Source organism: Trachurus japonicus, chromosome 17 (assembly GCF_045865225.1).
Source record: "Trachurus japonicus isolate A0001 chromosome 17, Traja_1.0".
NCBI lineage: Eukaryota > Metazoa > Chordata > Actinopteri > Carangiformes > Carangidae > Trachurus > Trachurus japonicus.
In genome coordinates, this window is record NC_140923.1 from 11,108,500 (window position 1) to 11,127,948 (window position 19,449).

The 19,449-nt window shown below is 42.5% G+C and overlaps 1 protein-coding gene across 2 annotated transcripts in view; it reads left to right on the top strand.

Moving 5' to 3' along the window:
* Nucleotides 1-19,449, top strand: part of kirrel1b (kirre like nephrin family adhesion molecule 1b) — a 100,024-nt gene that overhangs the window by 65,795 nt on the left and 14,780 nt on the right. For both annotated transcript variants that reach the window (XM_085806004.1, XM_085806005.1), the window contains exons 3-10: nucleotides 637-786; nucleotides 2,627-2,784; nucleotides 7,497-7,647; nucleotides 8,323-8,428; nucleotides 9,105-9,253; nucleotides 10,825-10,952; nucleotides 11,454-11,580; nucleotides 13,883-13,983. In XM_085806004.1, coding sequence (XP_085662130.1) covers nucleotides 637-786; nucleotides 2,627-2,784; nucleotides 7,497-7,647; nucleotides 8,323-8,428; nucleotides 9,105-9,253; nucleotides 10,825-10,952; nucleotides 11,454-11,580; nucleotides 13,883-13,983 — 1,070 coding nt within the window. The remainder of the gene's footprint in view (nucleotides 1-636; nucleotides 787-2,626; nucleotides 2,785-7,496; nucleotides 7,648-8,322; nucleotides 8,429-9,104; nucleotides 9,254-10,824; nucleotides 10,953-11,453; nucleotides 11,581-13,882; nucleotides 13,984-19,449) is intronic.

Here is a 19,449-nt window from a genome sequence, read left to right on the forward strand (position 1 = left end):
TGAAACCTGTTCATTTTTAATTCCTTGAATTAATAACATTTCACTTCTCGTTTCATTATCTTTATTTTTACAAGCCTCTTCTTTGTGCCTCCATTCATTATAACAAAATATATCACAATATGTGAAACCTACTGTAGCTTTCCTCCCCGCTGTGTATTTACAGTTTCACCTAGTGTTTTTTTTAATCGACAGAAATAAAAAAGTTTTATTCCTAAACCTCAACATGAAGTTTTTATGTTTTTTTTAGTTTTACTGAAACTCACCACTCACTGTTTCTAAAATAAAGATGGTATTAGCCTCCAACACACATCCTTCCTGAAGCCAGTGCTATTACGATGACTCATGACTGTAATAGCGGTGCGTAATGTAGCTCTTCCTTCATGCCAACAATCATCTCCAAACAGCAGGGCCGTGTTTTTCCAGGTGGTGGTTAGACTATTTTTAAATTAGATTCCAGAGGTTCATTTTCCAAATGCGACGACGGGCTTTTCTGACCTGCGAATAAAACACATTATGATGCACGACTTGACGCTGGAAGTAAAACAGGAACTCCAACAAGAGCATGAATCAGAGAGTGAGATTTTTTCCTGTATTGTGTTTTTTTTAAACTGCAAACCTGCTGTGTGTGTCCTGCAGCCTGGCCCAGATATCGTGTGCTTCGGGCTCTGGACATCGGCCAGTACAACTTGGAGATCTCCAACGCCGAGCTGTCTGATGACTCTCTGTACGAGTGTCAGGCCACGGAGGCCGCGCTGCGCTCCAGGAGGGCCAAACTCAATGTGCTCAGTAAGTGGACCACAGCTGCAGATACAGTGCAGTTTCCTCTCATGCTTCAGGTTTACACAGTTTAAAGTAAAAGACCTTTTTTTTTTTTTTTTTATTCTGAGGAAACTTGAGGCGATTATCTCACACAAGAGAAGAATGTGTCCTCGTGAGGAGAAGGTCTCTGGAGTTTGAGAAAATGAGTTTCTTTTCACAGTTTGACAATGTGGTTAAAACACGGACTGATAATAAAGATGGGAATGACTGCTCAGCTGTCGCCATCACCGCCAAAGAGGAGCAGAGCGTCTCATTTTCCATAAAAGTCACCATATTTGATGTGTTTTTTTTTTTTTTGTCTGTTTCCGGGAGCTAAATCATTGTCCGTCTTGACAAGTCGATTTTTAAGAATCCATGACTTGAGCTTTTCCCTTTGCTGGAACTTTATTCAGCCAATATCACATTAAAAAACAAACGAGAAAGCACAAGTCTGCAAAATGAGAATGCACTGATGCGATGCATAACCTCAAGGTGAGAAAGTCAAGTCAATTTATAGTTATGTATCGACAAACCACAACAGGAGTCATCACAGCACAGATTTAATATAGAGCGGGTCCAGACCATATTCTTTACAGTATTGATTGGAGAGACCCAGTGATTCCCACCATGAGCGAGGACTTGGCGACGGTCGTGGTCCAGACTCGGGGTGGGCGGCCATCTTGAACAGAGGTCAGGGAGGTCGAGGCAGGAAAATAACAGCGACAACAAAAAGCAGCAAATAGCCAAAATCCAGCAGATCCAGGTTTCTCCCCCTGTTGCTCACAGACAGCATGAACCAATCAGATCCAAGTTTGTGTTCACAGGTTGCTTTAAAGGGATAGTTCAACATTTTGGCAAAAATGCACCTATTGCCATAATCCCTACAGTCATAGAAGTACGTTCATCACCTTTAATTATCGGTGCATGTTGTTTTGAGATCAGCGGGGCAGAGACGTGAGCTGCTCAGTGAACACAATGAAGGTGAACGATACAGGTCCCCCGTCCCTCATCAAACTCATCAAATACACAATCCAACAACTCCACAACGCTCTGGTGGACAAGTTGTGACCTGCACATTCACCACACTATGAGAAAATCATGTATAATTATATAACATTACGACACATGAAGCAAATACTCGCCGTGTCTGGAATTTGGTTTCGGTTACACATTTGCCTCTAAAACAACTCTGTGTGGTAACGTTGTGTTATTATCTCATAGCGTGGTGAATGTGCAGGTCACAACTTGTCCACCAGAGCGTTGTGGAGTTGTTGGATTGTGTATTTGATGAGTTTGATGAGGGACAGGAGACCTGTACCGTTCACCTCCATTGTGTTCACTGAGCAGCTCACGTCTCTGCCCCGCCGATCTCAAAACAACATGCACCGATAATTAAAGGTAATGAACCTACTGCTATGGCTATAGGGATTATGGTGATGGGTGAATTTGCCAAAACGTTAAACTATCCCTTTAAACTCACAGATTTAACAACTGCTTTAATGATCATACAGTCAAAGTGGAATACAAATTTGACGGCTAATTCGAATGAAATTGCAAGCGGCCCAAAGCAGAGAGGTGAAAGGTCAAACTGTTTAAAAACTGACCTGGTTTTCAGCTGGATGAAAATGTACTTTTGAGGAAACCCATTCATGTTTTTCAGTACAATTTCCTCAACTTAATCTAGTGGAAGCATGCACTGATTGTGTACATATAAAGGTTTATTTGTATGCATGAGTGCACCCTGGCTCGAGTGAGTCCCTTTTAAAGCCTGAACCCTGTGTGTGTGTGTTTGTGTGTGTGTGTGTGTGTGTGTGTGTTTCTCCTCCAGTCCCCCCTGAGGACCCGGTGGTGGAGGGAACCCCGGAGCTCCTGCTGACGGCCGGGACCCCGTACAACCTGACCTGCGTGACCCGCGGGGCCAAGCCTGCAGCGCACATCCAGTGGACCAAGGATGGAGCGGCTGTGGAGGGGGCCTACCAGTCCACGGTGACTCACACACACACAACCGAGCACACATGCACATAATCGCAAACACACACACACACACACAAGGGAAGACGATGAAACACACATAAAGCACATAAAGTTTATTACACTAAAATGAGATCTGCTTAATCTGCTACGGCTCACTGTAGCCTCAGAAGACTTTGTAGTACAAGATCTCGCACATTTACAATCTGCTGCTCAATAACATCCACTCTCGCTCTGTTTATCTGTTGGTTTTTACAGCGTGCGTTTTGCCGTCGGCTGAGAATTACAGTGTGCACACCTCAGGCCATGCAGCACCCCTGGAGTCCTGCATTAGGGAAACGCGGCGTGTGTTTGTGTGTGTGTTTGTGTGTGTATGGTAAACAAGCTTTAGCACATGACTTTCTCAGTGCTTCGTTACTAATTGCAAATTCTGACCTACAAACCTGTGGGCAGAGGCTTGTTGTGCTTTAAAAACCCAATTTCAAGCATTTGGGACCCAATTAATGTGGTATTTATTTATTTATTTATTATTTATTTATTTTCACCAGTGGCAATGAAGAGAGCACAAACATCAGTGAAATACAATACCGGTATTAACTGTATCATGCTGAGACCTGCCAGTAACTGTTAACAGTCTGAAATGATCAAGGAGAAAACATCTTCACTTTTTTACTGGGAGAACACATCAGCTACTCTGGTGTTTGATGAAAGATACAACAAGGCAAAAAAAACAAAAAAAAAACTGTATGAGAAATAAAAAAGAACGCTGTTCTTTTAAAGCCTTAAAAAAATGAATGATTTATTTGGAAGAAAAAAAAAACAAAACACCTCCGTTTTATTATATCGTTCATTTAAGCTACAAAGTGTTTGAGCAGGATGACAGGGAGGGAGAATCATAACGATCGTACCTTTTTGATTTCTCTACTTTTAAAAGTGGAACAAAGAAAGTGGAGAGAAACTGACGTACGGTGGCCCTGAGAGCTCAGTGCAATGCATCTGAAGAAAACACATGCAAAAACTTCAATATCTTCATCAATATATTAAAAAGCCTATAACAAGCCTGGAGGTGGGCGGATGTTAAAATTAGGGCAAAAAATAACTTGATAATAATAATAACTAAAAGAAAATAGTGATGCGCCAGCTGGGACGCATTTGTTATTCAATGCTTTCATCTTCAGAAGTGACGATGGTGCATTGAACAACAAGTCCCAGTCAGGTTCATCACATTTTAGCGTCCCCTGGAACCTCTTCCTTTGTGGTGTATGATCTGCAGCAGCGCACGTCAGTGTGGTGTCAAACTGATGAAGATGTTTTCTTTTTGCGTGTGCTTTCTTAACTTCTTTAATGCAACTAGATCAAACATACACACAAACACACACACACACACACACACACACACACACACTGCCGCCCCTGAATCCAACACAGACAGAGTCATTATTTGTCACTTGTCAGTCAGATGAGTTACACCGTCAGGTTTGTTCACATCAGATTTGCCGTCGGCGACGTGCAGCGATCGCAACTCCTCTAAACTGAAACTTAACGAACAGGAAATAATATGTTTTATTGAGTCTACGTATAGTGGGTTTTTACTTTTTTCTTGTTCTTTTTTAATTTTTTTTATTTCTTTCCTCAATTTATCCATATCATACATACACATCTCTCATGCCTGCATATACTGATTAACACAAGAATAATAAATAATGTTACTAATCATCAAATTAAAGCCCCTGTACGGAGCTTTTAACTGGATACATAAAGTCTGTGGTTTCTGCTGATGTGTCTCTGTTACCAGCAACAGCAAACGAGCCCATCAGTGTCAAGATACGCTATTTCTACGTAGTCTTATTCTAGACCTCTGGAAGGCATGGTCGGGTCGGACCACTGACCAAACCATACCAATAGATACATTACGCTGCTACAAAAAAACCAAAAAAAAAACGGAAGTCCCGTCTTCTTTCCAACGTTTCCAAAACAAATCTACACGCACCGGCCAGACAAACGTCTTCATGACAGTGGGAAATGCAGTTCTTCATTCCACCACTTTCGTCCACAGGGGCCGGCAAAATCAATACTAAATGAAAAGTCTGTACAGGGGCTTTAATGATAACAGTAAAAATGACATAACACACTACAACACAGAAAAATAAAATAATATATATATATCTATTAGAAAATTTACTTTTTCACCCTCTCTCTCTCTTCATGGAAAGTGAAGTGTTACTGAATCATCTCTTTCAGGTTCCTGTTTGCGGTGTGTCATTAGATGTACTTGCAATTATCTCCAGATCACTGACTGATCCCTGAACAGTTGTCTGTTTGTAGTGGTGTTATCAGGTCTGTTTGTTGAGGTTTGAATGATTCATGTTAGATGTGAGTTTCAGATCTTTTTGGACCAAACATCTACATTTGACAATTACCTTGTTCATTTGATCTGTTTGAGTGTATTATTGATGAAGTATGTTGATAAATGTAATCAGTAATATAAGACATGAGCAGCTCTCAGAGCCCTTTTTGTTTTGGGCAAAGTAGCTAAAGAGATGATCTGATCTCAATCAGCGTTATTTAATTGATCCAGTGTTTGAATATTACTTCTCATGTTTCTGTTGCATATCCACATTAACAGTGTATCTCTACAGTGTATTCACACTTCAAATGAGCTTCGTATCACCACTGTCAACCAGACTCGCACCTCAGGAAAAAAGAGAAGCACATGTGGAAACAGAAATAGACGTCAGTTGCTTTTTTTTTTTAGTTAATGTTCATGACACGACTCCAAACACAAAGATCCGACACATATTTAATTAACCTGCGTGCACACATGTCGCTGACTCACAAAGAGAAGAGAGGAAAGTGTAGGTGACACGTGTATTTTTTGCACCACATTAACACTCCTGCTCCCATAAACTCTCCCACACACATGAAATGATGCCTGCGAGCCGAGCGCATGCATGTTGACACACACACACACAGATGCAGACAGTTGCGTGTTTGTGCTTTCATATGCAGCAGCAAACACCCTGACTCACACACTCACTCAAACACGGATGTTTTTACATCTCTTGCAGCCAGTTCTCTGCCCCCCTACACACGCTCATACATATTACATGCTGCACTTATGTTACTGTGCTACTGACCACGCATTTACACTACACACTGAGAGCCCAACACACTTTTCTTGACAGGTTTTGTGGCTGCATCACAAAAACACCTCCACCTCCTCAATCCGAGAAGACCGGATTTTTATGTTTTCATTGTGCAAGAAGAAGATTTACGGCCCGTGTTCTTTATGGCTGCTGCTAAGGATTGTTTTCATTATTGATTCACCTATCAATTATTTTCTGGCAGAGGGATGGATACGGCGCTAATACAGAGAGCGTTTGATCTATAAAATGTCACGAACTGTGAACAATGCTCATCCCCGAAGCCGGAGAGATAACGTTTGTAAATTGCCTCTTCTGTCCCGACCAAACCCCAAAATATATTCAATCTGCGCCGATAGGAAAATGAGAAAAGCAGCAGCAATAGTCGTCGTGTCCAATTAATCAATGAAACGTTTCAGCACTTCTGTGTTTCTCTTTAGCTTTACCACATGAGTATTCAGCTACTCATTTCAAATGCAAAGCCCGCTGTCATAATAAAACTGAAATGCTTGCATTAATTGAAAGTGGACTCACTTTTCTGCACCGTCATTAAACTTCAAACTTGTGAAAAAAAGAAAGTACAGGAGCAAGAATGTGGATTTTTATAAAATGTGTCCTTTAACTTCACCTTTTCAGATGCAGATCTCTCTCTTTTCTGTCCCACTTCCTCGTCGTTAAATCGTTGTTTTCTTATTCTACCTCCGGTTTGTTATCACTGTTTCTATTTTATGCCGTTCTCTCACTTCTCCTGGCTTCATTAGTAACGCTCCTATGTCTCTTCTCTCCCATTTCTCCCATGATATTCCCTCTTCCCTCCTTTTTATGTCCTTTTTGTCCTCTCCTTTCACTGTGCTCCTCCTCCTCTTCTTCTTTGATCTTCCTCTGTCGGTTCCTCTCCCTAAATCCTCTCCCCTCCTCTCCTCTCCTCTCCTCTCCTCTCCTCTCCTCTCCTCTCCTCTCCTCTCCTCTCCTCTTCTCCCCTCTCCTCCCCCTGATCTCCTCTACTTTCCTTTCCTCTCCTCCTCATCTCCTCTGCTATCCTCTCCTTTTCTCTCCTCCTCTCCTCTACTTTCCTTCCCCTTCCTCTCCTCTCCTCTCCTCTCCTCTCCTCTACTTTCCTTTCCTTTCCTCACCCTCCTCTCCTCTCCTTCTCTTCTCCTCTTCTCCTCATCTCTGCTACTTTCCTTTCCTCTCTCTCTTCCTTTCCTCTCCTCTCTTCTCCTCTCCTCTGCTCTCCTCTCCTTTCCTTTCCTTTCCTTTCCTTTCCTTTCCTTTCCTTTCCTTTCCTCTCCTCACCCTCCTCTCCTCTCCTTCTCTTCTCCTCATCTCTGCTACTTTCCTTTCCTCTCTCTCTTCCTTTCCTTTCCTTTCCTCTCCTCTCCTCTGCCCTCCTCTCCTCTGCTCTCCTCTCCTCCTCATCTCCTTTCCTTTCCTTTCCTTTCCTTTCCTTTCCTTTCCTTTCCTTTCCTTTCCTCCTCTCCTCCTCCTCTCCTCCTCCTCCTCCTCCTCCTCCTCCTCCTCCTCATCTCCTTCCCTTTCCTTTCCTTTCCTTTCCTCCTCTCCTCCTCCTCTCCTCCTGAACAGGAAGTGCTGCCGGACAGGAAGAGGGTGACGACCAGGAGCTACCTGCCTTTGACCCCGGCCGACACCGACAGCGGCTCTAACTACACCTGTGTGTCCAGTAACCCGGCGGTGCCCATGGGCAAACGAGCCACCGTCACCCTCAACGTCCACCGTGTGTTACACATTTCTTTCTCTCTCATGTAACTGAGCTATTTTTGTGTAGACACGTAAAATCACTCATTTTAATGCCCCGGCACTTGACGCCTTCAAGTAATTATCAACAAAAATGACACATATGCTGTGTACATGGATTTACAGCCTCTATTTTTCCGCCCTTCTCCAGAACTTGGACTCGTTCCAAATTTGATGTAGCCGCTTGCGTTGTTTTTTTGGCACCGATTCCTGAAGCCAATAATTTTCACCTAAAGCAGTTCAGCAAGTTGATTTCCTCCAACTCGTGGAAAAGAAGAAACTTTTTCTTGTGTGTTTGTGTGTTTAAAGGATTTCAGTCATGTCCCTGAAGAAATAAGGAATGATTGCTCGCAAGAAAATTGTAGTTTGAATATTCAATCAAGAAGATTGATGTGTTTTTCCCGCCTGGCGTTGTTGGTAATTACTGGAAGAACAACTCACAGTAACAGTGGATGTGGAATCAGTGCTGTGTCACTAACGAAGGCCGAGCAGAAGCAGGGATTTCGTTGTGAAATTTACAGTTTGCGTGACTTATTTATGCGGGGAATCAATCATCACGCTTCTCAGTGGTGGCGCGACACAGCAGTCACTCAACGCCATCACTCACTTTATATTTAGTTTCCATAATGAATATTCATCTCTCTCCTCGGCGTAGATCCACCCACGGTGACGCTGTCCATCGAGCCGCGCTCCGTCCTGGAGGGGGAGAGAGTCACCTTCACCTGCCAGGCCACTGCCAACCCTCCAATCATGGGCTACAGGTACGGGGGAGAAAATATGATACCTCAGCACTAAACATCTGTTAGCATCTGTTTAACACTGTCGCAGCTTCAATATGGAACAGACTTTGTCCTGCAGAGAAAAACGGAGGAGGCAGACCGCGGCTCTGTGCCAAAGAACTTATCCAGTCTGCTTCCATCCGGTCCCTGGATGTGATCCTGAATAGAAATTTCTGCTTAGGGAACAGAATTGGTCAAAGTATTGAACATTTGCACAATTAAACTCTGACTTTTATCTAAAGTGACAGAGCCGAAGCAGTGAAATTGCTAAACGCTGGACTTTTAACATGACGGCCTTAAACTGGGGTTTGAGACTCCAGCCCGGGGTCCCGGCGTGGGAGCAGTGCCAGGTGCTCCGGCGCTGAGCCTATTGAGTCTATATTAAAATGTCATCTAATGGCAGATGTACAATATGGTTGTATGATTTCGAGCAAAGATACCTGGCAAGATAGAGTGTGAAGAGGAAATGTATTTAATTTCCAACCACTCCCTCAGGTTGTGACATCAAAATGTTAGTTCAATAGCTTTAATTGATAATACAGTATAAAAACAATAATGGAAATCAAACATTTGGATCATTATGAAAAAAAAAACGATATAAAAAAGGCCCCGTTATGTCTTTGATGTCTCCTGCTGACTCACTTCTGTTCTCCGTCAGATGGGCGAAAGGCGGCGTGCTGCTGGAGGGGGCGAGGGAGAGCGTGTTCGTCACCACCGCCGATCACTCCTTCTTCACCGAGCCCGTGTCCTGTCAGGTGTTCAACGCCGTGGGGAACACCAACGTCAGCATCCTGGTGGACGTGCACTGTGAGTGCAGCGTGCAGAATAAATTAACTCATGATGTTTTGTCAAAGTGAAGTATATTACTGTAAGAAAGTGGCCATAATACATATGATCAATAATTCAATCAATTAATGAACCAGCCAAGCTTTATTCATATACAGTAGCATCTTTAACACAAGTCAAAATATAATTCAAAATGCTTCACAAATGACTGAAAGAAAAAGAAAAAAACAACAACTAATGGACTTAGTTTTAGAGACTAATGCAAATTAGCACCAATAGAATATGAACATTAAAACCTTAAGTGAAAAGATCAATATTTCCAGCTCTATCTTACATACAGTAAAGTGTAACTTTGAGATACTAAAAATGTTGAAGTGAACCCTGTAACTGTAGAAAGCAGAATTAAGAAAAAAAATAAAATTTAATTTTATGACTAAATCATGGACAGAATTCTTTTATATCGGAAAAAGCGGTATTGAGACGTCAATGACCTCAGCATTGTATTTTTCCACTTTTTTCCCCATCACTCTGCTTTGTATCTCTATGTAAATCTTTAACAAAATGTAGTTTTTTATTCCACTAAAGAATCTTTTTTTTTTTTCTCCTGTGGCCATGAAACATAATTTCAGATCGAGCACCAGTTTTGTCAGGGATTCGTCAACTATGGCACACAGGAGGAAAAAAGGTTCTTTAGTGGAATAAAAAACTACATTTTGGTAAAGATTTACATAGATATACAAGGGAGAGTGATTGGGGGAAAAAGTGGAAAAATACAATGCTGAGGTCATGACGTCTCAATACCGCTTTTTCCGATATAAAACTTTGGGATATGTAGAATTCTGTCCATGATTTAGTCATAAAATGTATAATTGTTTTACACATCTACCCCACTAAAAGAGTGTGTTGTATTATATTATGTTCTCTGTGTCATTAATGTTTCTACTTAAAGGGATAGTAGCATTTTTTTAAAGTGGGGTTGTATGATCTACAAATAGCCCCTAACTACTTTAATTGCAGTAGAAGACTCTCTGCACTCCTCCCGTTAGCAACGCCAGCCCATAATAGCCCTGCCCAGAGATTTACAACATACATTGTTGTGAATGGACCCAAAGAAACGGCCTATTTTTGTGGCCTAAAAGAGGTTTTACCTGAAAAAAAAATACACAGTTCCATTGTTATTGCATTTTTCTTGCACTTTGAAGGGCTGGAAAAAATTATATTATAACGAACAATGGAACTGTGTATTTTTTTTCACGTAAAACCTCTTTTAGGCTGCGAAAATAGGCCGTTTCTTTGGGTCCATTCACAACACTGTATGTTGTAAATCTCTGGGCAGGGCTATTATGGGCTGGCGTTGCTAACGGGAGGAGTGCAGAGAGTCTTCTACTGCAATTAAAGTACTTAGGGGCTATTTGTAGATCATACAGCCCCACTTTAAGAAAATGCTACTATCCCTTTAAAATCTAATGTAAGTGTTTGAGGTTTTATTTAGCTATGAAAATACTGTTTTATAGCCACTAAGGGATCATCTATAGTTTTTAGCATATGTCTGTGCACACTACAGGGGTTTTAATGGTCTTCCTGTCCTGTAGTTGGCCCAATACTGGTGGTGGAGCCCAGACCAGTCACAGTGGACGTGGACTCTGATGTCACTCTCAACTGCAAGTGGTCTGGAAACCCTCCCCTCACCCTCACCTGGACCAAAAAGGGCTCCAGCATGGTAAGAGCAGACCGTCACACCTTCCCCACACAGGCGAGGGGAAGGTGTGATGGTTTATATTTGAGTAAATGTCAAATATTTTCTGTGTGTAAACAGGTAAGGGGAGAAAGTCAGAGCAGCAGACAGCAGGGTGAAGCCCATCCCTGCTGGAACTACAACCAAATCCTCTAGAAAACCCCCACTCCCAGCCCATATTAATGTCTAAGACCCAGACCTCATAAATGTTTGCTCACTTGTAAAGCAGACGGTTAGTAGTGAGACTCCGTCTTCATATCTTAAATCTTTAATTCATGCCTAACAAGTTAAGAAAGGCTCCAGGAAAAAAAAAAAAAAACTAATGGAGCCTGCTGAGTAAATCAACATGTTTTATGAATTAAATATAGATCTCCCTCCCTCCCTCTTTTTAACATCTCTTCCCTTCTGTCTGTCTCCGCTCTGCACCTCACAAATCTGCTCTCCTGCTCCTTATGCACCCTTACCTGCTTATTTATGTGTGTCCAGGTGCTTAGCAACAACAACCAGCTGCATCTGAAGTCAGTGAGCCAGGCCGATGCAGGCCAGTACGTCTGCAAGGCCATCGTACCCCGGATCGGAGTGGGAGAGACCGAGGTCACGCTCACTGTCAACGGTCAGTAACCTACTCTGCTGATATTAGCAAATATTATAAATGTGCAGAGCTGATCTGTTCGGAAGATGAATATTAAAACCACAAAGGCCTCCATGATGTGTTTGTTTGATCTAGAATCTGTAATAATGCATGTGTCTGCACCTCTCCGGCAGCCGAAGCCACTGAATGCACAGAAACTAACGACTGAAAATAACGTCGACTCGACTTGATTCATTCCAGCACAAACCCGACCCCACCCCGAGAGCTAATTCTTTCAGCCCCAGTCAGGCCCACAGCCAATATTTCAATGCCAAAACCTTCTCCCAGAGACACCAACAATTGCTTAATAAATCAAAACAGATTCACCAAGAACACAATGACGAAAAGCAAGTTCAAATACTCCTTAAATTTCCTCCCTCTGACAAAGCGCCCGCTCGAAACCAGAGAGGAGGACAGCCACATCCATCGCCGCGTCCTTGCAAAATATGAAGTGCTGAGAGCCGGGTGACCTTTACTGACCGCTGCACACTCCTTCTGTAATCACACAGTAACTCAGTTATTTAAAAACTAAAGTCTTTGGTTTTAATAGAGCCTGTTGTTCTTTGGCTTCTCCAATTTGGACATTCAGACTCAGTTTACTGTTTATTGTTCAACGTCTGATTTCAACTGTTGTTATTCCCACTACGACATGATACAAGCAAATGCAATACATGTGGCAACGCTGGACACTGTCCTGTGAGAATGAGCTCGCCAGTCGTCTCTGCTGTAGTTATGTTAAAGGGATAGTTCAACATTTAGCCAATTGGCCCATTGCTATAATCCCTATAGTCATAGCAGTAGGTTCGTTACCTTTATTTGTCGGTGCAAGCTGTTTTTTAGAATGGCGGAGCAGAGCCGCGAGCTGCTCAGAGCTACGCTACGGAGGCTCATGGGATTTCTTGGTTTCCCTCATCAAACTCATCAAATACACAATCCAACAATTCCAAAACGCTCTGGTGGACAAGTTGTGAGCTGCACATTCACCACTCTATGAGATAATAACACAACGTTACCAGACAGAGGTGTTTTACAGGTAAAAATCGCTGATGCGCGTTGTCTTCAGGGAATGTTTTTCGGCAAGCAGTCTCGAAAACAATTCCGTCTCATAGTGTGGTGAATGTGCAGGTCACAACTTGTCCCCCAGAGCGTTTTGGAGTTGTTGGATTGTGTATTTGATGAGTTTGACAACACAACAACACAAAATACAGAGCTTTGACATTATTTCTGAATGGTCATTGTTGTTTCTTTTAACCACCACCACTATAATATACTATAACTGTGGTTGTTATTGTAACCATGACAACAAGGCTCATTTCCACATCAAGGACCCCTTAACGAGCACAAATTAGACCATGGACCCGGTTTAGATGTTTTATTACAGAGTGTTTGAGCAACAGTCACATATTCTGCCTTTGTGTCACTTATTCGTGGTGTTATGGGAATAAATGACTCATTTTATTCTGCTCAGGGCCCATTGGGGGCGTCAACCACTACTCTAACTTTAACAAAGTACTAATTGATTTAAACCCAGACAGCGATCTTTTCCTAAACCCAACCAAACTGCGACTGCTCCATCAGTCTGCTGTTGTTGAGTCTAATTACCACCTCCAAAGGTAATTGATGGATATGTATAACACAAAAGACCAATCACTGCTGTCCCCCTATCTCCAGACCCAACCTCCATGCAGCTGAATGTTTTAAGAGATGCACATCAGCTACAACAGAGCCTACGGCCTAAAAGCCCAATCTGTCAATTTGCAGTTCGTTAGCAGAGCTCCCAAACAAACACAGGGACTGAAAAACCTCAAGTGATGTTTTAAAAACATCGGCTTGAAATCCACAAAGACAGGAATCCCAATAAATCCCCAACTTTCAAATGTTCCCCCTGACTCTTCACGTTCATAGCGCACAGTTTAAACCAGTGAACTAACACGTCATCGAACTCCCAGCATCAAGCTCCCTCCACTTCGCCCCATTTGGACCCGCATTTTACGAGCAGAAACTGTGCCCATCATGTCCCCCATAAAGCCGTCGATTGTGCCAAGAAACGGAGCAAATGTTTTAATGATCGCCCCCCTGGTTCATCGCATTATGAAATAATAGTTCATATAAAAATCCTCTTCTGTCGTCTCACTGGAGGTCTTGTGTTTACAGCGAACTGCAGCAGCACAGTCATTTCATAATGATTTGTATCTTTTAAAAACCGTTCTAAATGAAACGTCTTGGTTTGTTGCAGTAATCCTCTCTCTGCTTCTCTCTGCTCCTTCCTATCTCTCCCGCCCAGGTCCCCCCATCATCTCCAGTGATCCAGTCCAATACGCCGTCAGAGGGGAGAGAGGCGAGATCAAGTGTTACATCGCCAGCACACCCCCACCTGATAAGATTGTAAGTCCACCCTTGGAAGTTGTAATTTGCTGCAGAGGTGCTCGACCTTTTCAGATTGCATCTGCCTCAAGCGGAATCGTGATCACAACAACTCCTCGTCCACCCTGAGAAAACAAAATTATTTTCTACTTTCTCTCTCTCTCTTTCTTGGGCCGCCGCCGCCGTGTTACTCACCCAAGTGATGATGGGTAACAAGTAGCGTTGTTCCCCAGCTGTGTCACGGGTGCATGGGAGTGATGCGTTCCTCCTCCGTGGTGGGAAGGTGTGTGACTCATCAGAAAACAGCTGCTGCCGAAACGAAAGAGTGGTCATGCATCTACGGAGAGCGAAGCAGATTAGATACAAGATTGTGTTTATTAAAGTGTTTTAGAGCTGTGTGTACACACAAAGAAATGATGGGTTGTTTTTTCAACCCAACTGCTAGGTTGAGCCTGTTGGTTAATTTAATTGGGTTATTTTCATTGAATTGGGTATTCTGAGAACACAATTCTAGGTTATTTCTGTTGGGAATGGAGTTATTAGCTGTTGAGTTGTAATTTCTATAATGTTGTGTTGGTTTGTTTTGGACTACCCAACACATTGGGTTGACGTTCGGTGGGAGGAGTTTCCTAGCAGTGTGTTTGTGAATTTAGGTTATTTCTGTTAAATATATAATAATTGTTGTATTAAGGGAATCAACCCAATTTGTTGGGTTATATTTAACCCACTGTGTGTTCTGTCCAATATTTAACCAGCGCTGGGTTGGGACATTACCCAAATTGGGTTGTTTTTAACCCAACATTTTTAAGAGTGTAGAACAGGAAAACCTGGAAAATGGTTGACTAATTTTCCAGTCATGGAAAACACATGGAAAATTTGAAAAAAAAAGTCAAATTTCCTGGAAAAGCTTGAGCTGCCCTGGAAAATCACACTGTGACATCAGCTACCAGAGCTCGATTTGACTTTTTCAGATGCCACTAAGGATTTCTTTTACAAAGAAGTGTCTATAAGAAAACTAGAGACTTTGAGTTGATGAGTGTTCATCAGCATGAGGGTTTTCTCTGCGTGAGTGACAGGTAGAGGAGCTGCAGTGGGCGTGGCTTAAAAACAAAAACAAAAACGTTGTGCTATGATAAATTTATCATAATTTCTAAGCATGTTAAGAGATTATTTCATAGATAAGTTAGAGCCATAGACTGCACATCTTTAAATCAGACTTCTGGGGGTGAGAGAGGAATAAACATAGAAACAATATGTACAAAATAAGGAACAGCTGTCAAAAAGAACAATTCTCCAAAGCATGAATGGGATGTGGGATGTATTGATATGTCTGTCAGACTGTCGCAGCTTGAAATGTCCTGGAAAAGTCCTGGAAAATGATTTCAAGAAAAGAGTGGGAACCCTGTATAACCTAGAGTGAGCACTTTTAAATCGTATTTTATTTTCATATATGAAATATACTGCATCATCTGAGCCACATGTGAGAGTTTTCCATTTGTCCACATGTCTTTTATTCTCCTCTGCTCCCATAAGCCGCACACCACAGCTCAGATGTGAGACAACAGTGGATCTCAGCCTCTCAGTGTTGTAAGATCTCAGACGCCCCCCTTTGTCCCCCCCCCCCCTCCCCAGACAGCTGGAACGGCCTCGGGACGCAATCATTTGAAAGTATTTCTCCACACTGGCCACCACGATGAATCCACGGCCGCCGCACATGTGAAGACAGTGTGATGGTGTGGGCTCGTCTGCGTCGCTTTTCCAGTGATCCATGTCGACTCTTCTGCTAATTTGCCACAGTTGTGGGGTTTTTCCCGCAGTCACAGTTGTGCAGCATGTGGCGTTCAGGTGCCAGAGGAGAGCAGATATAGCCTCTTGTAGCTGGAGATTTTCTATATATCTCAGAACATAATTTAATGTTGTTTCCCCCCCGGGGTTCATCCTTCTCTGGGAATCACTGCTAGATGATCGCTCTGCCACTGGAGACAATCATTTCACTGTCCTTCACCGCCGCTCTGTAGCAGTGTGTGTCCGACCTGTTTGATTATTACCCCTTGAAACATATGGGTGACTGCCACTTCAAATAACGTTTATTTATAAAGCACATTTAAAACAGAGTTTGCCAAAGTCCTGCACAGTGCAACTGCAAAGAATACAGATGTTATAATAATGTGGATGAAGCCTGAACCATCAAATAGTCCCAGGGCTCAGGCTTACATATGGAGGGTAGATTCATGTGGACTTGTTCGCACTAAGTTTGGAGTGAAGTCACGTTAGATAATTATGATGTGCCCTCCCAGAGGCTGCGTTTCCAAGACGACTAATTTAGGCATGCTAGCATCTAATCGGCTGAGAGGGAGGGGACCGTCTAGAGGCGAGTGTCATGTGCAGATATCTCAGTTAACAGGAGGTGAGAGCAGATTAGACCGGCTCTCCTGCCCCGGTTATCGTGTTGTGACCCGTCAGCGAGCCGCCGCCCGTCGGTCCAACTGGTCTGGAGGTCGGAGAGATGTGTCTGTGAATGATTTTGATGTTGCATCAGTCTCTAACAGCCCCTCCACTGTGCTGTGTGATGGGTTAAAGGTGCCTCTCTGAGCCAGACAGCGAAGACTCTGAGTCTTTTCTGCAAAATAAAATGTTAATTTGCCATTAGAATAAACGGAAAGACGGTTCAACCGCATCAAATGTGACATATGGAGGCTTTAAGACCGCCGATATTAAAAGTTACAGACTCATAGCCGCCGTGAAAGAGTCAGTGTCGCACCCAGACCGTATTGATTTTTAGTGTGAATTGGACCTACCAGCTAAAACCTTTCCAATCCACTGATCCCTTTCAAAGTGGTGACCATCTTGTCTATAAAAGAAATCTTTCACACAGATTGCCTGAGCAGCAAATTGTAATGGAATATCCTCCTGAATGTGCCACAACTGCAGAACTCTTCTCTGTGTTTTTTTCTTTCTTTCTTTTTTCATTCCTTTCGCTAAAGTCGCTGAGTGCAATGCTTGATCAAACCGCAGTTTAATATAAAGTGTCTGCAGCGCGTTATATAGGTTACCAAAATGAGCAGTAGCCTATGGAGTGTGCGGTATAAACCTTTAAAAAAAGGAGGAAGATACCAGAAGGCTCACAAATCACACGAAGAGGCCCCGAAAAATGGAAATAAATTCAGTAATGACATTTGAGTATGAAGGCTAGAACGAGCGACGGAGAGAGAGAGAGCGTGGGGGTGAAATAGATTGAAATGAGAGAAGCATGAGATGGAGGGAGAGTAAAAATCTGTACCTTTCAGCGTCAATTATCCAATTGTGCAGCGCCAACATGACAGAAATCAGAGCTTTTAGGAAGCTTCAGCCCCCTGCTGCACTGGCAGAGAGCTCAGAGCGTATAATGTGGTGCGACATTATAGTCTCGGCTTAATGCAGAGACACAAGGACTTATAAAATATGGAGTGTGTGTGTGTATGTGTGTGTGTATGTGTGTGTGGAAAGAGGCAACGAGAGATTGAGAAGCAGAAACCAAAAGACAGACAGTGGTGGTGCAAGAAAATGATTGTGAGAAAGAGCGATAAAGAAATGGAAGAAGGAGGGGTGGGGGGTGTAAGAGGTCCGTGTACTTCGCGGCCATTCGATTTTTCCTTTAAACAGAACTGTCAAAAAACGAAAGTAAGCTGGTAATTTGGTTTTCCGTTTCAAACAAAAAACAAAAAAACAAAAATTCAGGCTGGTTTTTCCTTTTTTCGTTTTTTGCTTTTAAAACCAAAAAACGAGGAGACCAAAATCAAATAACGGCCAATTTTTAATTTTGATTGTTACAAAATCTCTCTTTTCGTTTTTGATAATAATATTAACGCTGATGACAGACCGGAAGTGTCTGGACTTCAAAATAAAAGCCCAGTGCATTGACTTAGAGCCAAGAAAAAAAAAAAAAACTTGTTTCCCCCTTGTAAATGTTGTGTTTTGAGCAGGTTTTGAGCATATGCATACATTTTCGCAGCTGTTTGCCGCTGATACGTGTGTGTGTTTGTTTATAAATATAAATATAGCCTATATTACGATCTGCTGCAGTAAGGCCACCGCTGGGGGCTGGGTGCATGATAGACCAACTCCTACTCCCGACTCATTCTGACCCTGAGATCTCCAACCCCGGGCATATTTGGCAGGTGGCAGACCCTTTATGGTTCTTTACTACTCTTTTCAGCCACATGAGATCCAGTCCCAGACCTCGGTTACAGTCAGGGAACTAGTGGAATCACCTCCGCTGTGCGTAATAGTCGCGCGTAATGACAGCTCCTCGCCGGATGAATCTACACAGTTTTCCCACTATGTCGGCCCATTTCAAAACTCATTCCGGCGCCAGCATACAATTTATATTATCATTGTTAAGATTACATCAGTGACAGATTTCTTGTGATGTGTGATGTTTACTGAACATTATGTGTAAATCCTCTCTCCACACCAGGGGATCCAATAACAACTTTTATTCTCAATCCATGCTGTGCATTTACAAAGAATTACCAGCAGGTGTCGCACTGCGAGCATACCCTTGGGGGTCGTCGTTTTACCTGTTCAATCTTTGATGTTCTATCAGAGATGGACAGAGTACTCGACCCCAGTACTTGAGTAAGAGTACAAATACTACTGGTCAAATATCAATCAATATCAATCAATCAAATATAAATTGTATGCTGGCGCCGGAATGAGTTTTGAAATGGGCCGACATAGTGGGAAAACTGTAGATTCATCCGGCGAGGAGCTGTCATTACGCGCGACCGAGGTCTGGGACTGGATCTCATGTGGCTGAAAAGAGTAGTAAAGAACCATAAAGGGTCTGCCACCTGCCAAATATGCCCGGGGTTGGAGATCTCAGGGTCAGAATGAGTCGGGAGTAGGAGTTGGTCTATCATGCACCCAGCCCCCAGCGGTGGCCTTACTGCAGCAGATCGTAATATATATTTATATTTATAAACAAACACACACACGTATCAGCGGCAAACAGCTGCGAAAATGTATGCATATGCTCAAAACCTGCTCAAAACACAACATTTACAAGGGGGAAACAAGTTTTTTTTTTTTCTTGGCTCTAAGTCAATGCACTGGGCTTTTATTTTGAAGTCCAGACACTTCCGGTCTGTCATCAGCGTTAATATTATTATCAAAAACGAAAAGAGAGATTTTGTAACAATCAAAATTAAAAATTGGCCGTTATTTGATTTTGGTCTCCTCGTTTTTTGGTTTTAAAAGCAAAAAACGAAAAACGAAAAAACCAGCCTGAATTTTTGTTTTTTTGTTTTTTGTTTGAAACGGAAAACCAAATTACCAGCTTACTTTCGTTTTTTGACAGTTCTGTTTTAAGGAAAAATCGAATGGCCGCGAAGTACACGGACCGTAAGAGGAATAAAAAGACGCATTATGCAAGATTGTCAGAGGGAGAAAAAAAGAAAAAGAAGCAGAAAATTTGAGGCTTTTTCCTTTAAAAAAAAAAAAAAAGTC